At 40.5% G+C, this 14,726-nt stretch overlaps 1 protein-coding gene across 1 annotated transcript; it reads right to left on the bottom strand.

Moving 5' to 3' along the window:
* Positions 1-1,047: 1,047 nt before the first annotated feature.
* Positions 1,048-14,198, bottom strand: LOC136675770 (G-protein coupled receptor 83-like). The gene is made up of 4 exons (XM_066652518.1): positions 13,738-14,198; positions 10,474-10,599; positions 7,651-7,784; positions 1,048-4,663 (listed from the first exon to the last, which is right to left on the bottom strand). The coding sequence occupies exons 1-4, from the start codon at positions 14,161-14,163 to the stop codon at positions 4,000-4,002; spliced, it is 1,350 nt and encodes a 449-aa protein (XP_066508615.1). The 5' UTR covers positions 14,164-14,198; the 3' UTR covers positions 1,048-3,999.
* Positions 14,199-14,726: the final 528 nt, after the last annotated feature.

The raw sequence follows: 14,726 nt of genomic DNA, 5'->3' as shown, positions 1-14,726 counted from the left end.
CAGGGATTTTATCTTTGGTGATGAGAGGGGTCTGAATGAAGGTGATTTTCCAAAATATCCGGTAATTTGATATAATGCCCATCTCCTTCACTCAGACATCATTGCGACCATTTAAAATATGCCGCTCTCCCAGTCCTTAACCCAGCTGATGGAGTTCTGCTCTGCGAGGAAGGGTTATGAGAGCCATCCAGATAGTCAGATGACCCTGCTGGATGCAATGGATGTAGCATATGAGGACATCACTGCAAAAGCCTGCAGAGCCGTTATAAGACATTCCAGAACATACTTTTGTGATATGTTGTGACAGACAGGAACGTCAGGAGGTGTGGAAGAACAGCACTGTAATTCCCCATACAGCGCTGCATGTAGAGTCTTGCCTATGTTCATTTTTTTTGAGTACATTTCTGATTTCTTTTGTTTTCCTTGGTGCTATGGATTGTTGTGAAACAGTTGTCTTTCTTTTCTGTTTCTCAATGGCATGGTCTATCAACACATTATAGAACAAACTGTAAAAACATGCTCATGAATCCTGTTCGGTCTCTTGCAATCAATCTCCTACATACAGTGTTGTGTTACAGAATGCTTATACATTCACAACATGGCTGGGTATGTCGTTTTCACTGACATAAATACTGCACTACTGTTTTGCGAATGTTAATGATGTTTTGAGAAATGCACCAAAGTGACTGAGAAAAACTGATAAGTAAAACAATGATGTAGTCTAAAAACCCGACTTGTGAATGAGTATTTCCAGCTATAACAGGCAACTGTGGTGTCAAATCTATGTCAAAATTAAAAACTACACTAACCCAAACTAAACGGAGAAACATCTCCACCCTCGCTTCGCAAAAACCTGTTGTTCGTAAATATAACAGTGTTCCTTATGCCTGTTTTGCATGGTTTAGTGTAGCTTTTTCACCCTTTAGTTTTGAGACTGATGTGACGCCATCAGCAACTCCCAACAACAGCAGGACACTACGTCAAAGCTGATATTTTTCTAGAACTCAAAGTGAGTTCTAAATATGAACTTATTAAAACTTGGCAGCTGGTTTGAACTCTGAGATGGCTACTATGAGACAAATGGCATGTTACGTGTACAGTGTGAACAAAGAGATGATTCATATCCAGAGCAGGCCAGAATGAGATTTAATTACGTTCTTCAGAATGGTGTACAGTTTAAAGTGAATGAATAATTTGTTTCTGGATTTTTTAATTTAACATTTTCAAATCTGCATTTGCAGGTACGGCATTCCTACTTTGAACACAAGTGGGAGTCTACTGTATACAGCAAAAAATCACAGACTTATTTCAGCACTTCAGTAGCACAATGAACAATACATTTAGCAACAAGGCTGAGCGATACAAACCATTTAACACGTGTCCATAATGTTCTGGAAAATACTTCTTAATTTTTAGACAAATATTTATTTACAGTGTGGATAATGTCAGCCGCATGAGCATGAAATACTTTTATTTATTGTGTGTACTCATCCCACTGCAACATTAAACAGACCAATAACCCCTTATGGTCACAAAGTAATGAGGTACACAAAGTAATACTGACTTAATCAAACAAATCAGTGCAAAAAAATAAAGGCAAAACTAATTAAAGCCTAATGATTTTAGGTAGAGACCAGGTTTGCTGAGGAGAAAAGATGTAGTACCTTCCACACAGCAGGTTAGGGTTCAATTCCCAGCTTGGGCAGGAACACCACACTATACCAATACGAGTCCTTGGAAAAGTCTCCCACTGTGATGGATGTAACGCTGTAAGAGGATATGTAATTGGACAAGAGTCTCTGCTAAATACCATAAATGTTAATGTAAATACAAAAGAGATTGTGATATCATTGGTTAAATCCTTCCATGTCATGACGTAGACTGTCATATATCTGTATATTTGTCTTATATTTATTTCTGGACAGTAGGCACCCAAATCTCAGCCTTAAACTGAGAGACTACAGATTTACTAGCCATTAAAAGGCACTTGTTTGTAGGGAGTTTTTAAGCAATTTCTCATTTCTCTTCTTTCTTTTTCTCAAAAAGTGTAGGACTTTTTCCTGATGCTGTGAATTACTGTAAATATTGAACTCTCAGCTTTGAACATTCAAAAAGTGATTAATGTGATCTATAACAGTAGTATCCTGCAGTAAATATATATATGCACTGTAATCTTAATCATTATAGATTATTGTAGAAATCCCTGTGATATTACTATAGATTTTTCTCAGTGGATGGATGGGTGGTTGAATGAATGAATGAATGAATGGACAATTTGTACTCAAATTACAAAGACAGGTTTCTACATCCAAAAAGGGGTGGGTTGTGGGTGGTCAGTGTCTTGTCCGTTTTCTGTAACTCTTTTAATTTCTTCATACCTATCTAACAGACCAGAAATTAAATACACATATAAATAAATCACCAAGCTCCTGATGGAGGTTTTCATTGCCAGAGATGGTCCTTGATAGGATAAAACAAAACAATGGAGATAAAAGAAGAGCTCCAGAGAATGTAAAAGAATATTCTTTTTTTAAACCATAAAACATTTCAAGGCCAGAATTCAAAAGGAAAATGAAAACTTTAAAGTCAGTGAATAACCACTGCAGAATTTGTCATGCAACAACTCGTGAGGAAGTTTTTCACAGTCAGAACGCCTTGTCAGAATTATGTAAAATAAAGCGTTGATTTTAAAAAGCGAAAGCTTTTAACCCTGCATGACTAACTCAGGAAACTGGATCAAAAATAAGAAGCAGGACCTCAGAGGCACTGCTGGATAAAGATGTAAAATGACACTTTCTGTCTCTCTATGATGTACAAAGTCTGGGTAATAACAAAGTGTCTGTAGGGTACATTCACAGTATTAACAGGTGGAGCTTTCTTGTATAGAGTTATGCTGTGTGTAATAGGTTTTTCTTCGATGACTGTACATTCAATCTGACAATTTTAACCAAACTGTTAAAGCAAGATTCTTGAATCTTATTCAAGTTTAAGTCCAACATGTTGGGAACTTGGCAATGGTGAAACTCAGAACAGTGAAAACATGAAACAAATAAAAGGGACATACAACTCTTCCATAGCATCCCAAGGTGCTTCCTTTGACTCTGGCCACCTCTGCATTGCAGCTAAATGATCAGCTCTTGTGCAAAGTCACTACTCAAAATTGCTCTGAAGGCACTAAAGGGACTAAAGAAGTACCTTTTGCACACTTGGGCTATGATTTCTTCCTCTGAAGAAGCTGCAGAATGATATACAATAATGCTCTGCTTTATTTGGAAATCTCCACCCAGTGCCTGCTAACCAATCACGTTCATCCCTGCCTGTTGGCTAGTAACCAATTACATTTCACCAAGGCAGCACTGCCTTCAGAACTATTTTGAGTAGAGATTTTGTGCAGGAGAAATTTATCATTACTCTTAGAATAAATAATATCCATTTCATTAAACAAATGTAGTCTGCATTGAATGTACCCTGTGTTCACATACTACTTCTTATTATGTTAGTTCTGAAATCAAGTGCATTCACAGCATTTTGCTAGAGTGGGTTTTCACCATTTCAATAACGCACACACAAAAGACACTGTGCTCTACCAGAATACCATCGCGAATATCTTTCAGTCTTCAAAAAGTGACAGAGAGAGCAACAAGGCTGATGTGTATACTATGTCCAAAATACATAGGTGGCCTCGTCATTCATTGAGCTGTGGAGCACTGGAACCGTGTTAATGATGGTGCACCATCCAGTATCTTTGAACAGAGTTGGAGTTGTGTTTATGATCCAGAATTAATCATCTAACGTCAGTACCTGACCCCACCAAGGTTTGTGTGGCTGAATGCCATCAAATCCTCACAGTAATGCTCCAAAATGTAGATTGCAGCTTTCCCAGCAACAAAGGGGCGCACAAACTCCCAGTGACTATCCTTCATTTCAGAACCCTTCTCGTCCACACAAGTATAAACCAAACTTTACAAGGTCATTGCAAATGAATTTGGCAAAACAGGGTCAGCTGACCGCCACTATGGGCTCCACCGAAAGGATGTCGGTTTTTCCTGACTGGCCAAGAGAGGTGGAGCGGAGAGCATGGCTTTCTTTGGGATTGGACGGCTGGGAGGAGGCTTGGCTTTCGGGCCAGGCTGCTCTGTGAGCCCTGTCTCTAGGGGGTGCAGATGGGTCTAGGTTGTCACCTCGGCAACTGCCTCCCCGCCCTCGGCCATGCCGGTTTCTGCACATGCTCAGTAGGTAAGTGAGCTCGGCCCTGAAGCCCTGGTTGAGCCAGCAGTAGATGAAGGGGTTGTAGCAGGTGGAGCTCATGGCAAGCCAGTGAAAAGTGAAGTAGATAGCGTTGTTGGAGTGGATGGCCTGACTGGAGAGCAGAACCACGTAACAGTTCAGCGGGAACCAGCAAACTGCGAAGACAGCCACCACCAGCACCAGCATCTTGATGGTCCTCTTCCTCTTCCTTCTCTGCAGAAAGTACTGCTCGCTCGTCACATCCCCGATGGCGTTTCTCCTCCACAGACGCCGCGCCACCGCCCAGTACGCTGCAGTGATGATGAGCAGCGGCAGGACGTACAGCAGGGCGAAAGTCACCAAGTCCAGGTACTGCCGGTACAACTCGGAAGGCTCGGGGAAGTTGGGCACACACAAGGAACGTACAATATCCTTACTGTGTCAGAGAGAGAGAAAGAGACAAATGAGGAGAACAGAGAAGGGAAGAGAGAGTGAGGGGAAACAAAGCAAGAGTGAGAAAGAGATGAGTAAGTGGAGGCAGAAAGATAGAGAAAGTAAGAGAGATTGGGAATTGAAGAGAAAAAGATTGAGGGAAAAGGGGGAAATGCAAATGAAAAGCAACAGAAACAGGGAAAGAAATAGATGAGGCAGAGAGAAAAACAGAGAGAGAGATTGATTGATTGAGACTGATAGGTGAGATGGAAGCCCTGTTAGTTATGAATTAGATTTACCCGAGTAGCATCCAGAATGAGCTCTACAATTTAACTCCTGTGAGAATCTGCAGGGCATATTTTTGGTTGGTCTGTAATAACTGAGGAGAGAACAGTGCTCTGTAATTGTCTGAACCTGGAGCTCCCTCAGTAATAGTCCTGTTCCAGTCCACCTCACTCTAATGGAAAAACAAAAAAGTGCTAATTCATAATAAAACCCCTTTTCAATCTGGGTTTATTTTGCCAAAGATTGAGCATGATGAGACACCAGTGTGGCATTGCTGTGGTGCTGTCACTGTGGTACTATTATATTTTAATTCAAATTTGACTTCACATTTCTTCACCTCTGTTTGACTTTGAGCATAGCCCAAAGCCCACTGCACATACACATACACGTGTTGTATAATCTTTTCTGCCCTGTCTTTCCTTTGCTTGCTTTCTCTGTCTCTGTCTCTTTCTCTTTCTGAGTCAGTTAACCCCTCCTTCACCTTACTGTATTCAGCTTGTAAAAGTCTCTAATTTTATCTTGTTTCTTTATAAGACAAAAAACGACTTTGTATCCTAGTAAAACAAAAACGAACATAGAGCTCAAAGCATGTAATTCTGAGTAAAAATTATGGCAATGCTCAGCATGACTTAGTCTTCATGTGTCTTGTTTTGAACCGGTCACAAGGTTTGATCACACTGGCGTGATCAGCAACTCCTGAGGGTTAAATGTATGAGCACAAAACAAGTATTCATAATCAAACAAAGTCAGCAAAACTGCTGTTCCTCCTCAAAGTAAAGTGTGGATATGGAGAAAGACCACAGGTCTAATGCACCATTTGGAACTGGGCTTTTCATCATCATTATCAACATCATCACTTTTTCCAAAGCTCAGGGACACTTTATAATTATAATGCTAGTCCAGGTCTGGATATGAATGCAATTTATGACAGATTTTCTCTTCTTTCTTGGGATCGAATCACAGTAATTGTAAACCACTTTCCTTAACAACCATGATATCACTCAGCAGAAATTAGTTTGTCGATGTGTGCTTGTCAAAAGCTTCTTAGCACACTGACAAAGGTAGACTAACATCACATCCAAAACTAAAATGGCATCTTCAACAATCCTCTGTTTAAGAAAAGAAAAGTTGGCAGTCAGAACAGCTCAGGGATGAATGGACTTGTTAAGGGCGGGGGGAGGACTGACAGAGGGCCGACGCAAACGCTAATAACACAGACTTTATTAACAAGAACTTAACAAAACAAACACAACACGACTGGGGCATGAAGCGAGCATGAAACGGGCATGAAACGAGCACGAGAACGACACGAAACAAACCTTACTAAACAAACACAAACGAACTTAAGGGCAAACACGAAGCGAGGAAAGAACAAGACAAAGAACGAGAGCACTGGAAACAACACGAGGATAACATGGGCTGCAAACGTACGAAGAACATTACAAACCATACGAAGAACAACACGGCTTGAACAACGCAAACGAAACAAGGAACAATGAACGACAACAGGAAGTGAGGGAAGGGGACTTAAATAACACAACAAGCAAGAAACACCTGAAACGGATAACAAGGGTAAAGACGAGGAGGCGGAACAAAGGCGGGGCATGAACATAAACAAAACAAAGCCATGTGTGGAGAAAACAGACTAGACGGGACGAGGGCGTGGGCGTGACAGGACTTAAAAATATGAGTTTGATATCATTTGATATCTCCGGACCTTAAGCTCTGTGTGCCTTTTGTAAGTTAAAGACTTCAGATTCATATTTTACTAACTCTGCTTTAATCACAACTCAGCAACAAATAACACACACAACAACACACACAGGCTACACACACCCACCACAGTGAAGTCCTTTACTAACAACTACTACTTAAACACCAACACAAAATAATGTCTCCTTGCTGTAGTGTTTTATGATGATTTTGAGTGTTGTCAGAGTCTACATAAGAGTTTACATAAAGGTAAAACAGCAGCTAATCACACGTGACAACATACTCACACAACATCACCTATTTTTCAGAGATGGTAAAGGAAAAGCTAGAATGCTTTCAGTAACCGATATAGTTACAGACCTGATTTTAATTCTGAAGTTTTTCAGGAATGTAAGAATTATAGTTATTTTATGGAGAACCAGATGAGCAATCAGATCCCACACATTGTATTATTCAGACGCCAAAGGAAATAAAGCTTTTACAGGACTTTGAAAAATGTAAAAAAAGAAATTAAAAATAAAAAGTGAATTCCTCCATGATTCACTGAAAGCAAGAAATGTGAGAAAGGCAGATAAAACATTAATATAAAAGACCTCAAACTGGTGAAGTATAACATAAATAGAGGCATTTATAAAATGAACCATGTTTTTCTCACATGAATAACACAACAGACGTTTGGCTGCTTATAGCTCCAATCCCAGAACAGCAGGATGGCTGTGCATTTTTAATCAAGTAATTCTTGGATGTTATTCGTGATTTCTCATGCAGAATTTGGAGAACGTACACATCCGTGCCTACCTACGTTGTCTGAGTAAATTCATGTATCTGCATTGTCATTTTTCATTTTCTTGATATGATTTTGAAATATCCTACTGTTGCATACATCCTGAGATGGACATCATGTTGCCACACACACACACACAGAGCGAGAGAGAGAGAGAGGAGGGGGGGGGGTTGTGAGAGTCAGAGTCAGAGTCAGGTGTCAGGACTCACCTGTACACAAAAGTGAAGAGCTTCTGGAAGATGGCATGAGGCAGTGAAAAGCAGGTGGCCATCAGCCAAATGAAAATGATGCACACAGCCCCCTGACTGGTACACATCCGTGGCTTCAGAGGGTGGAGGATCACCTACACACACACACACACACACACACACACACACACACACACAAAGACATAACAGATAATACACAACAGAAGTCAGTGATCATCATTTTCCCATATTTTTTTTTTCAATCAAAACAGCAGTTAAAGATGCCTTATAATTTTTATATTTATTAATTAAAGGTATTAATCAGGTGTTTCGTTGCAGTAAGACTGTTAATATTTTCGAAGGCTTTAGATTAGATGTCTGAACATCTCTGTACACATAATTCAGCCACAAACATAATTGAGGACAGGTACTGGAGTAAACACCACTCCAACTCATCTCAAAGGTATTAGTCTGTACTCATCACTCATCTCAAAAGTACTGGATGGCATTCATTACTCCACTGTTCAAAGTTAGGAGGCTTTACCACACTTGCACATGGCATTGTGTTTTTTAATACACCTTTTAAAGTCTCTTATTCATAAACTGGCCCTGGGTTAGGAAAGTCTCAGACAGGGGGCAGGGGGCAATCCCTGTAACTGTGACTCAGGCAGTCCATAAAAAACTTACTGGGTGGTCTTGTTTCACAGTTTGTGGGTTGGTAGATATTCCAAATCCCCCAAATTAATGTGCTAATGCACTGAAAATGTGATCCACATACTGTCCTGTCTGTCTGATGTGATTTCCAGGTGAAATACCTCCATGCTGACATACCTCTGTTTAACTGCTTCTCCCCGTGCCTTTCTCATGTTTTGATTAATTTTTAACTATGTGATAATATCCAAGTGTGATGGGAATGTGTTTCCTGTGGGGCTAACTGCTCTAATTTCTGACCAGGGGGATCCTATTATTTCTTTAACTAATTGGTGGCTAACTCCTTGCTATTACTGATGCTAAAAGATGGGCCTGCTGACTAGGGGAGCCTATTTTCCTCAATAAGCCTCATTTTCAGGGGCTGTCTGCTTGTTTTTATTGCTTCTGTCAATTGAGACTGTTGACTGAGAGGGCCTGTTGTTGTTGCTGGTGACTAGCAGCCTGCTATCAGTGCTGCTAGCTGCTGTTGACAAATGGAGCACGTCCTAATTGCCACTGACCCGTGGCACCCTGCTAGAGCTGCTAGTGCTTACACTGACTGTACATTTAGTGAGCCCATTGTAACTCTGTGGTTTGGTGCTGCTCAGTGGCTAACTGCTAACTGAGCTGTTTGTGCTTTCTAAACTTCTGTGTATTTGATTTTTGGTGTTCTCTGTACTATCTTTGGTAGTGCGTTGGTTTCTTGAAAAGTGGCATATAAATAAAAATTTTTCATAATGTTCCCACTGAAGTAGCTGAATCCACTATTAATAATAATAAGAAATGTCTAAATACTATTGAACCTTTAGCGTAGTCTGCAGTGGTACTCTTTCAGAAGCAGATTTAGCAGCAGTGAGTCTGTGATTTGAGTGAAAAAGGGTATTATTAAGGGTTTATGCAACCACATGACATCACACAATCATAATATCTACTGCCCCCTCTTGCTTCTCTACAAAAAAAAAACAGAACATTGTTACACCATCCACCCAAACAGTGAGCTGTTTGAAGAGCAAATGAAGCCTTTTTCAAATATTTGCAGCCCAATGAACCACATGAGGCTAAAGTGCTAATAGCTTTCAAGCAGCAGGCTCATATTTAACACGATTAAAAAAAAACAAACAAACAAAAAAAAAAACAGAACAATAACCTCAAATCTCAAAAATGCCCGGTGCACAGTGAACTCACCCTTACCCCATGCTCTCTATGAGTCGGTATCATTCTCAGACATACACCCTAGCTGCATCTGTAATACTACTACATGTTTTTCAAAGAGCAATCAATCATTACATTTTTTTTAAGATCAACATTTGTCACAACGTATTTATGAAAGTGAACATGCGTAGGCTCTGGATCCACCGTAACCCTGAACAAAATGATATGCTTACAGAAAATTAATGAGTGAATTAATTAATAAACTATTTATTATTTTCACATTTTTTACGTAAAATATAAATAACATGAGATGAAGATTCAAACTGCTTTTTCGAACCTCAGTGAATCAGATTATGCTCCATAGAGCAGGTCCCTGAAATGGGAGCAGCCATAGGTAAAACATGGTCTCAGGTATATCCAGCATGTATGATAAGAATTACTGGAGAAAAAAAACAACCACCGGATCCTTTAAGTTGAAAATCAACATATATATCATAAAATATATAATCAATAAGTATTCATGTCCCCAATAATCAATGACTTTACATTGATAGGCAATTGATTGCACATATATGCTGGCTGTTTAGCATAGGTTTACAGCGCCCTCTGCTGGAGTACAGAGCTAAGACATCCCTTTTGTTTTAGTTCAGTCCTGATACTTAAATTTGAGTATGGGAAACCTTAGAAATGTCCGGTCATGTCCGTCCATATCACATAATAAGAATAATTATAAACACATCTACGAGCAAAGAAATAAATTAGTCTAAAATCAATCAATGATTTAACATCTAATAAATCTAAATCTAAATAAAGATAAAAGAAACAAAATCCAGTTAATCCACGGCCACCTCAGGTTGCACTACATAGAAATTAATCACTCACATTTATACACAGGCCCTAACTAAAACTGACTGTGTGTATATCATGTTTATGGACATTTTAAACCCTGCTATTGGAAGAAAGAGGTGTACATGTGCATGATGGCAGATGTGAGTCAGTTACCTGCCGTCGATCCAGGGCGATGGCTGTCAGTGTGAGCGTGGACACGTGAAGCGAGCAGTACTGAACAAAACGGCTGATGTGGCACATTCCTCGTCCAAACACCCACGTACTGTTCACGAAGCGCACCTGACACACAAACACATACCAACACATACTTTATCTTCATCAGATAATGTGCAGTGGCTCAAAATGTATATGGACATCTTCTCTTCAAATTATTCATTTAAATTGTTTTGTTATGGATGTTTGATATTTTTTTTACTTAAAATGTCGCAGGTTTTTTAACAAAAAATGAACAGTTGTTGTGTCTTATCCATGTTCCATGTAAATACACATCACACTGATTTTATTTTATAAACTGACACTGCCCAAAAATTACGGATAAAAACAGCTAGCGCAGTTAAAGCATAAAATCCACTGCATTAATACACTGTTCAAATCTATTATTTTACAAACACAATCACATGCCACAATCACACTCATTGGCTCACAAGCACCTGCATGCATTCTTCTTACTACAGAAAAATATGTGTGAATAAGGGAGTTATATGTAAAGTATATGCAAATGAGGCCATGGTAGGCAGGGCTTGATTTCATGCACAGCAGCTGATTCATCAACTGCACTCAAATCTCTGCTTGTTTCCACATTTTGTGACAGGCTGATGAATCAGTTGAATACAGTGCAGTTTTATCTGTCATATGTAATCATATATTATTAGATCTGTGTGGCCGTAATGATGGTGAACGTGTAGAGTTATATCTAAGCCATATTAGGGTTACTGCCGGTTAATAACCCACAATCAGTGTCCAGCAGAGCTGTCAGTATTGATTTTATCAGTGATCATGTAATTAACTAATTAGACTCCAATGATTAATAGAGTAAATAAGGTTTAAAAGAATCCCAATAAAATACCAAATAATCCCTGGCAGCACAGCACAGATACCCTCTCTCTCTCTATCTCTCTCTCATTCACACACAAAAACACACACACGCTTAATTTCTAAAATAAACCCGAACCCACGCTCACTCCTACACTCTCTCAAACACATACACCCCCACACTCTCTCTCTTTCTCTCCCCTCTCTTGCTCTCTCTATAAAACTCACTCATTAAAGCAGCAGCCTTAAAGCGACAGGCATGTTTTAGGGATTTGGGGATTTAGAGAGTCTTTGGTGAGAATGTGTAATTGCACAGAGCATGTGGAAAACAGTTTTTTTTTAAAAACGTGAGCTGTTCTGCTGTCTCCTTTCAGAGAGAATGAATCTGAGGAGTATTCTAAGGGTGTTTCCAACTGGCATTAACATGTGTTTTCCATCTGGACTGAATCTGGACATCCTTTTGCTGAAATCTGCATACTCTTGTCATTGAAACGTGTCCCCAGCCTGAACAGATCAGATATCATTTTACTTTTCTGTTTAAAAAGCATGTCATATACATCATTTCCATTTTCATTCCTCTAACCAGCTGTAATCATTCCTCACATGCCACTACTGGTGTGTTAAATGCTCTCAAGGCTGGGGAATACACAATTAAAACAGCCAGTGGATCGTCTGCAGCAACAGAGGAAAAGGCTGTGTCTTGGAGCCCCTGAGATTTCTGCAGTGGTCAGCGCCACAATTGTCCAGCTGAATTTTTAGACATGATACTGAAGTCAAGACTGGTGGGAGAAACTGTGTGTGGTTTAACTGACACTGAACTGCTGTCATTCATTCTTGTGAAATGAAAGACATTCAAGTAGGAGTGGTAATGCTGCCCAAAAAAAAGGTTAATTGGAAACAGGTCAGTGAAATGAATCTAAGACAGGGTAAGATTCTGTGAAAAACAGTGGGGAAAAATGAAAGAATAAAAACCTAAAATAGTAAAGAACTAGATGAAGAAGCATTTCCTCATCTAAGATCATGGCTCATCTGTGAAGGAACCGTTAATGCAGATATGCAATGATATATACAGTTTTTGCTTTTTCTAGGAAGGCTAAGACAAGAGCAATCCACACATTCTGCATGGCTCCCAAGTAAAACTAGTCCAGACCTGTCACCCAGAGAAAACAAATGGAGCATTATGAAATGAGAAACACTATAATGAAGACCGCAAGCTGGTGAGTTGAAATCTTATAATAAACAAAAACGAGACCACATTTCACTTTGAAACTTACAGCGACTGATCTCCTCAGTTCCCAAATGCTTACAGCGCGTTGTTAAAAATAGAGGTGATGCAACACAGTGGTAAACATACCCCTGTCCCAAGTTTTTTTGGAATGTGTTGCTGGCATCTATTTCAAAGTGTGCACATATTTTTCAAAGAACAATAAACTTTCTCAATTTTAACAAATGAAATGTTGTCTTTGTACTGTTTTCAATTAAAGGGATATCTACGACTGTGAGGAAATGCAATTTTCTCTGGGTTGTTTATGTTCAGGATCTCTCTCTGATCTTTTAAGGTGGAATGGTATGTTTGAGGAGAAAAATGACTGCTGTTTGTAGGCGGCTGAAGTGTAACTTGTCTAGATTTTTATCACACAGAATCCCATTTGTAACTCGAGTTGTTTCATTTTATAGCACTGTTGGTAATGGAGTTAGCCGTCTCCCGAATTTGGAGACATTTCCACCTTAAGTGACCTGAGAGCAAAATTAATCATTATTTCCCATCTATGGAGCAGGAATAGAGCAATATTCTCAACTCAGTTTGTGCTTTTGAATGTTTGGAGTTCTATTTGTTGTCAAAAAAAAGAAAACAAAAAATGACAGCTCCTCCTTTTCTCCCATCAGTAGAGAGAGAGAGAGAGACAGAGACGGAAAAACAGAGAGACAGAGAGAGAGAGCGAGAAAGCCTAGCATACCAGACCGAGAGTTTTTTTTAACCCATTTACAGACACAGAAGAAAACAGAAACAAACAAAAATTAAATTTTTATAAAAAGTGCTTTGTGTTTTACAGTAGTGATATTTGCCTTTAAATATAAGGTTTAAATGATTCGCACATCATTGCATTTTGTGTTTATTTACATTTTGCAGTGTCCCAAATTTCTGTAAATATAGTTAGCATTTCTTTATACATTGTGACAGTATTTTATCATAATTGAAAAAAACAATAAGGTCACTCTCAAACTCTCCCAGACACAACCTCTCTCTCTCTCTCTTTCCCTTTCTACTCATGGGAGAAAAGGAACGGCTGTCATTTTTTCCCCAAACTCCACCTTTTCTCTTTTTCAATCTCTTCTTCTCTAATCAAATCATACACAACTCTCTCTCTTTCTCTCTCTCTGTACCAGAGTGAAGGGGGTGTTGAGGAGGGTGATGAGGATGTCCGCGATCGCGAGGTTCACGATGAAAAGGCTCGTGGCGGAGTGCATGCGCTTGTTCTTCATCACCACGTGGCACACGAGCGTGTTGCCGAAGAGCGAGATCACGATAATGACACTGTACGCCGCCACGAGCAGCGCCTTCACGGCAGCCGCGTGCGGCGACTCGGCGCCCTCGCGCTTCCTGCCGCGCGCCAGAGATCGCCAGTCCGCGAGCGCGCTCTCGTCCAGCGCGTAAGGGCTCGAGCCGTTCACCTGCAGCAGCAGCGCGTCCACGTCCAGAGCCGACGCCGTGTTACTGCTGCCGCTGTTGTTATAATTGTTGTAATTGCTCGCGCGCACGTGCGCCAGGTACCCCGCGTGCAGCAGCAGCAGCAGCAGCAGCAGCAGCATGGTCCGCTGCTCCAGCCTCAACAACGCACGAGCTCCGTTCTAAGTCTCCGTCGCGCGCGGCAGCATGGTGCACGCGTGTCTCTTCCATACCGCGCGAGTGCCGCTTTTAAATGCAGGTGGTGCTGCCCTGCGATTGGTCAACGTCGTTCCAGCCGGGTTTCTATTGGACAGCATTGTGTTTCTTTTGTAACTGCCTCACCACCGCTCTGCATTTTCCCACAGTGAGGGCTGGCCAGCTGGGTTCCTGCTGGTTTTGTCCACTGGTTAAAAGTTGTCCCACCTGTGGATGCCTTCCAGGGTCAGTGATGGGACCAGGATGGGTTTAACATAAGGCCAATATGGATGGCCCACCTCAGTCACACTAATAGCCCATTAACCAGCACACTCACATCTGGAACCTGGCTAGCCCCTGTTCAAACTGTGTGCGGCGAACTACAGTGTGCTGCTTGGAATGATCTTCTTAAATGGAGTCATTCAGACCTCAACGTTTAACCACTTTCATGCCTTTACATCTTTTCCAAAAGTGAACACAGTTCTGGGCTCTTAGTAAAACTTCTGTGACA

The sequence above is a fragment of the Hoplias malabaricus genome, chromosome X1 (genome assembly GCF_029633855.1).
Source record: "Hoplias malabaricus isolate fHopMal1 chromosome X1, fHopMal1.hap1, whole genome shotgun sequence".
NCBI lineage: Eukaryota > Metazoa > Chordata > Actinopteri > Characiformes > Erythrinidae > Hoplias > Hoplias malabaricus.
The sequence above is the reverse complement of the archived record's forward strand: the minus strand, read 5'-3'. Positions and strand labels throughout refer to the sequence as shown.

What these genes read in the sequence shown, in the direction of transcription:
- LOC136675770 (XM_066652518.1), bottom strand. Translation starts at nt 14,163, where the DNA reads ATGCTGCTGCTGCTGCTGCTGCTGCTGCTGCACGCGGGGTACCTGGCG. An exon ending in TCAACACCCCCTTCACTCTG is followed by an intron (nt 10,600 to 13,737) that starts GTACAGAGAGAG and finishes TTTGTGTGTCAG; the next exon opens with GTGCGCTTCGTGAACAGTAC. An exon ending in TCGCCCTGGATCGACGGCAG is followed by an intron (nt 7,785 to 10,473) that starts GTAACTGACTCA and finishes GTGTGTGTGTAG; the next exon opens with GTGATCCTCCACCCTCTGAA.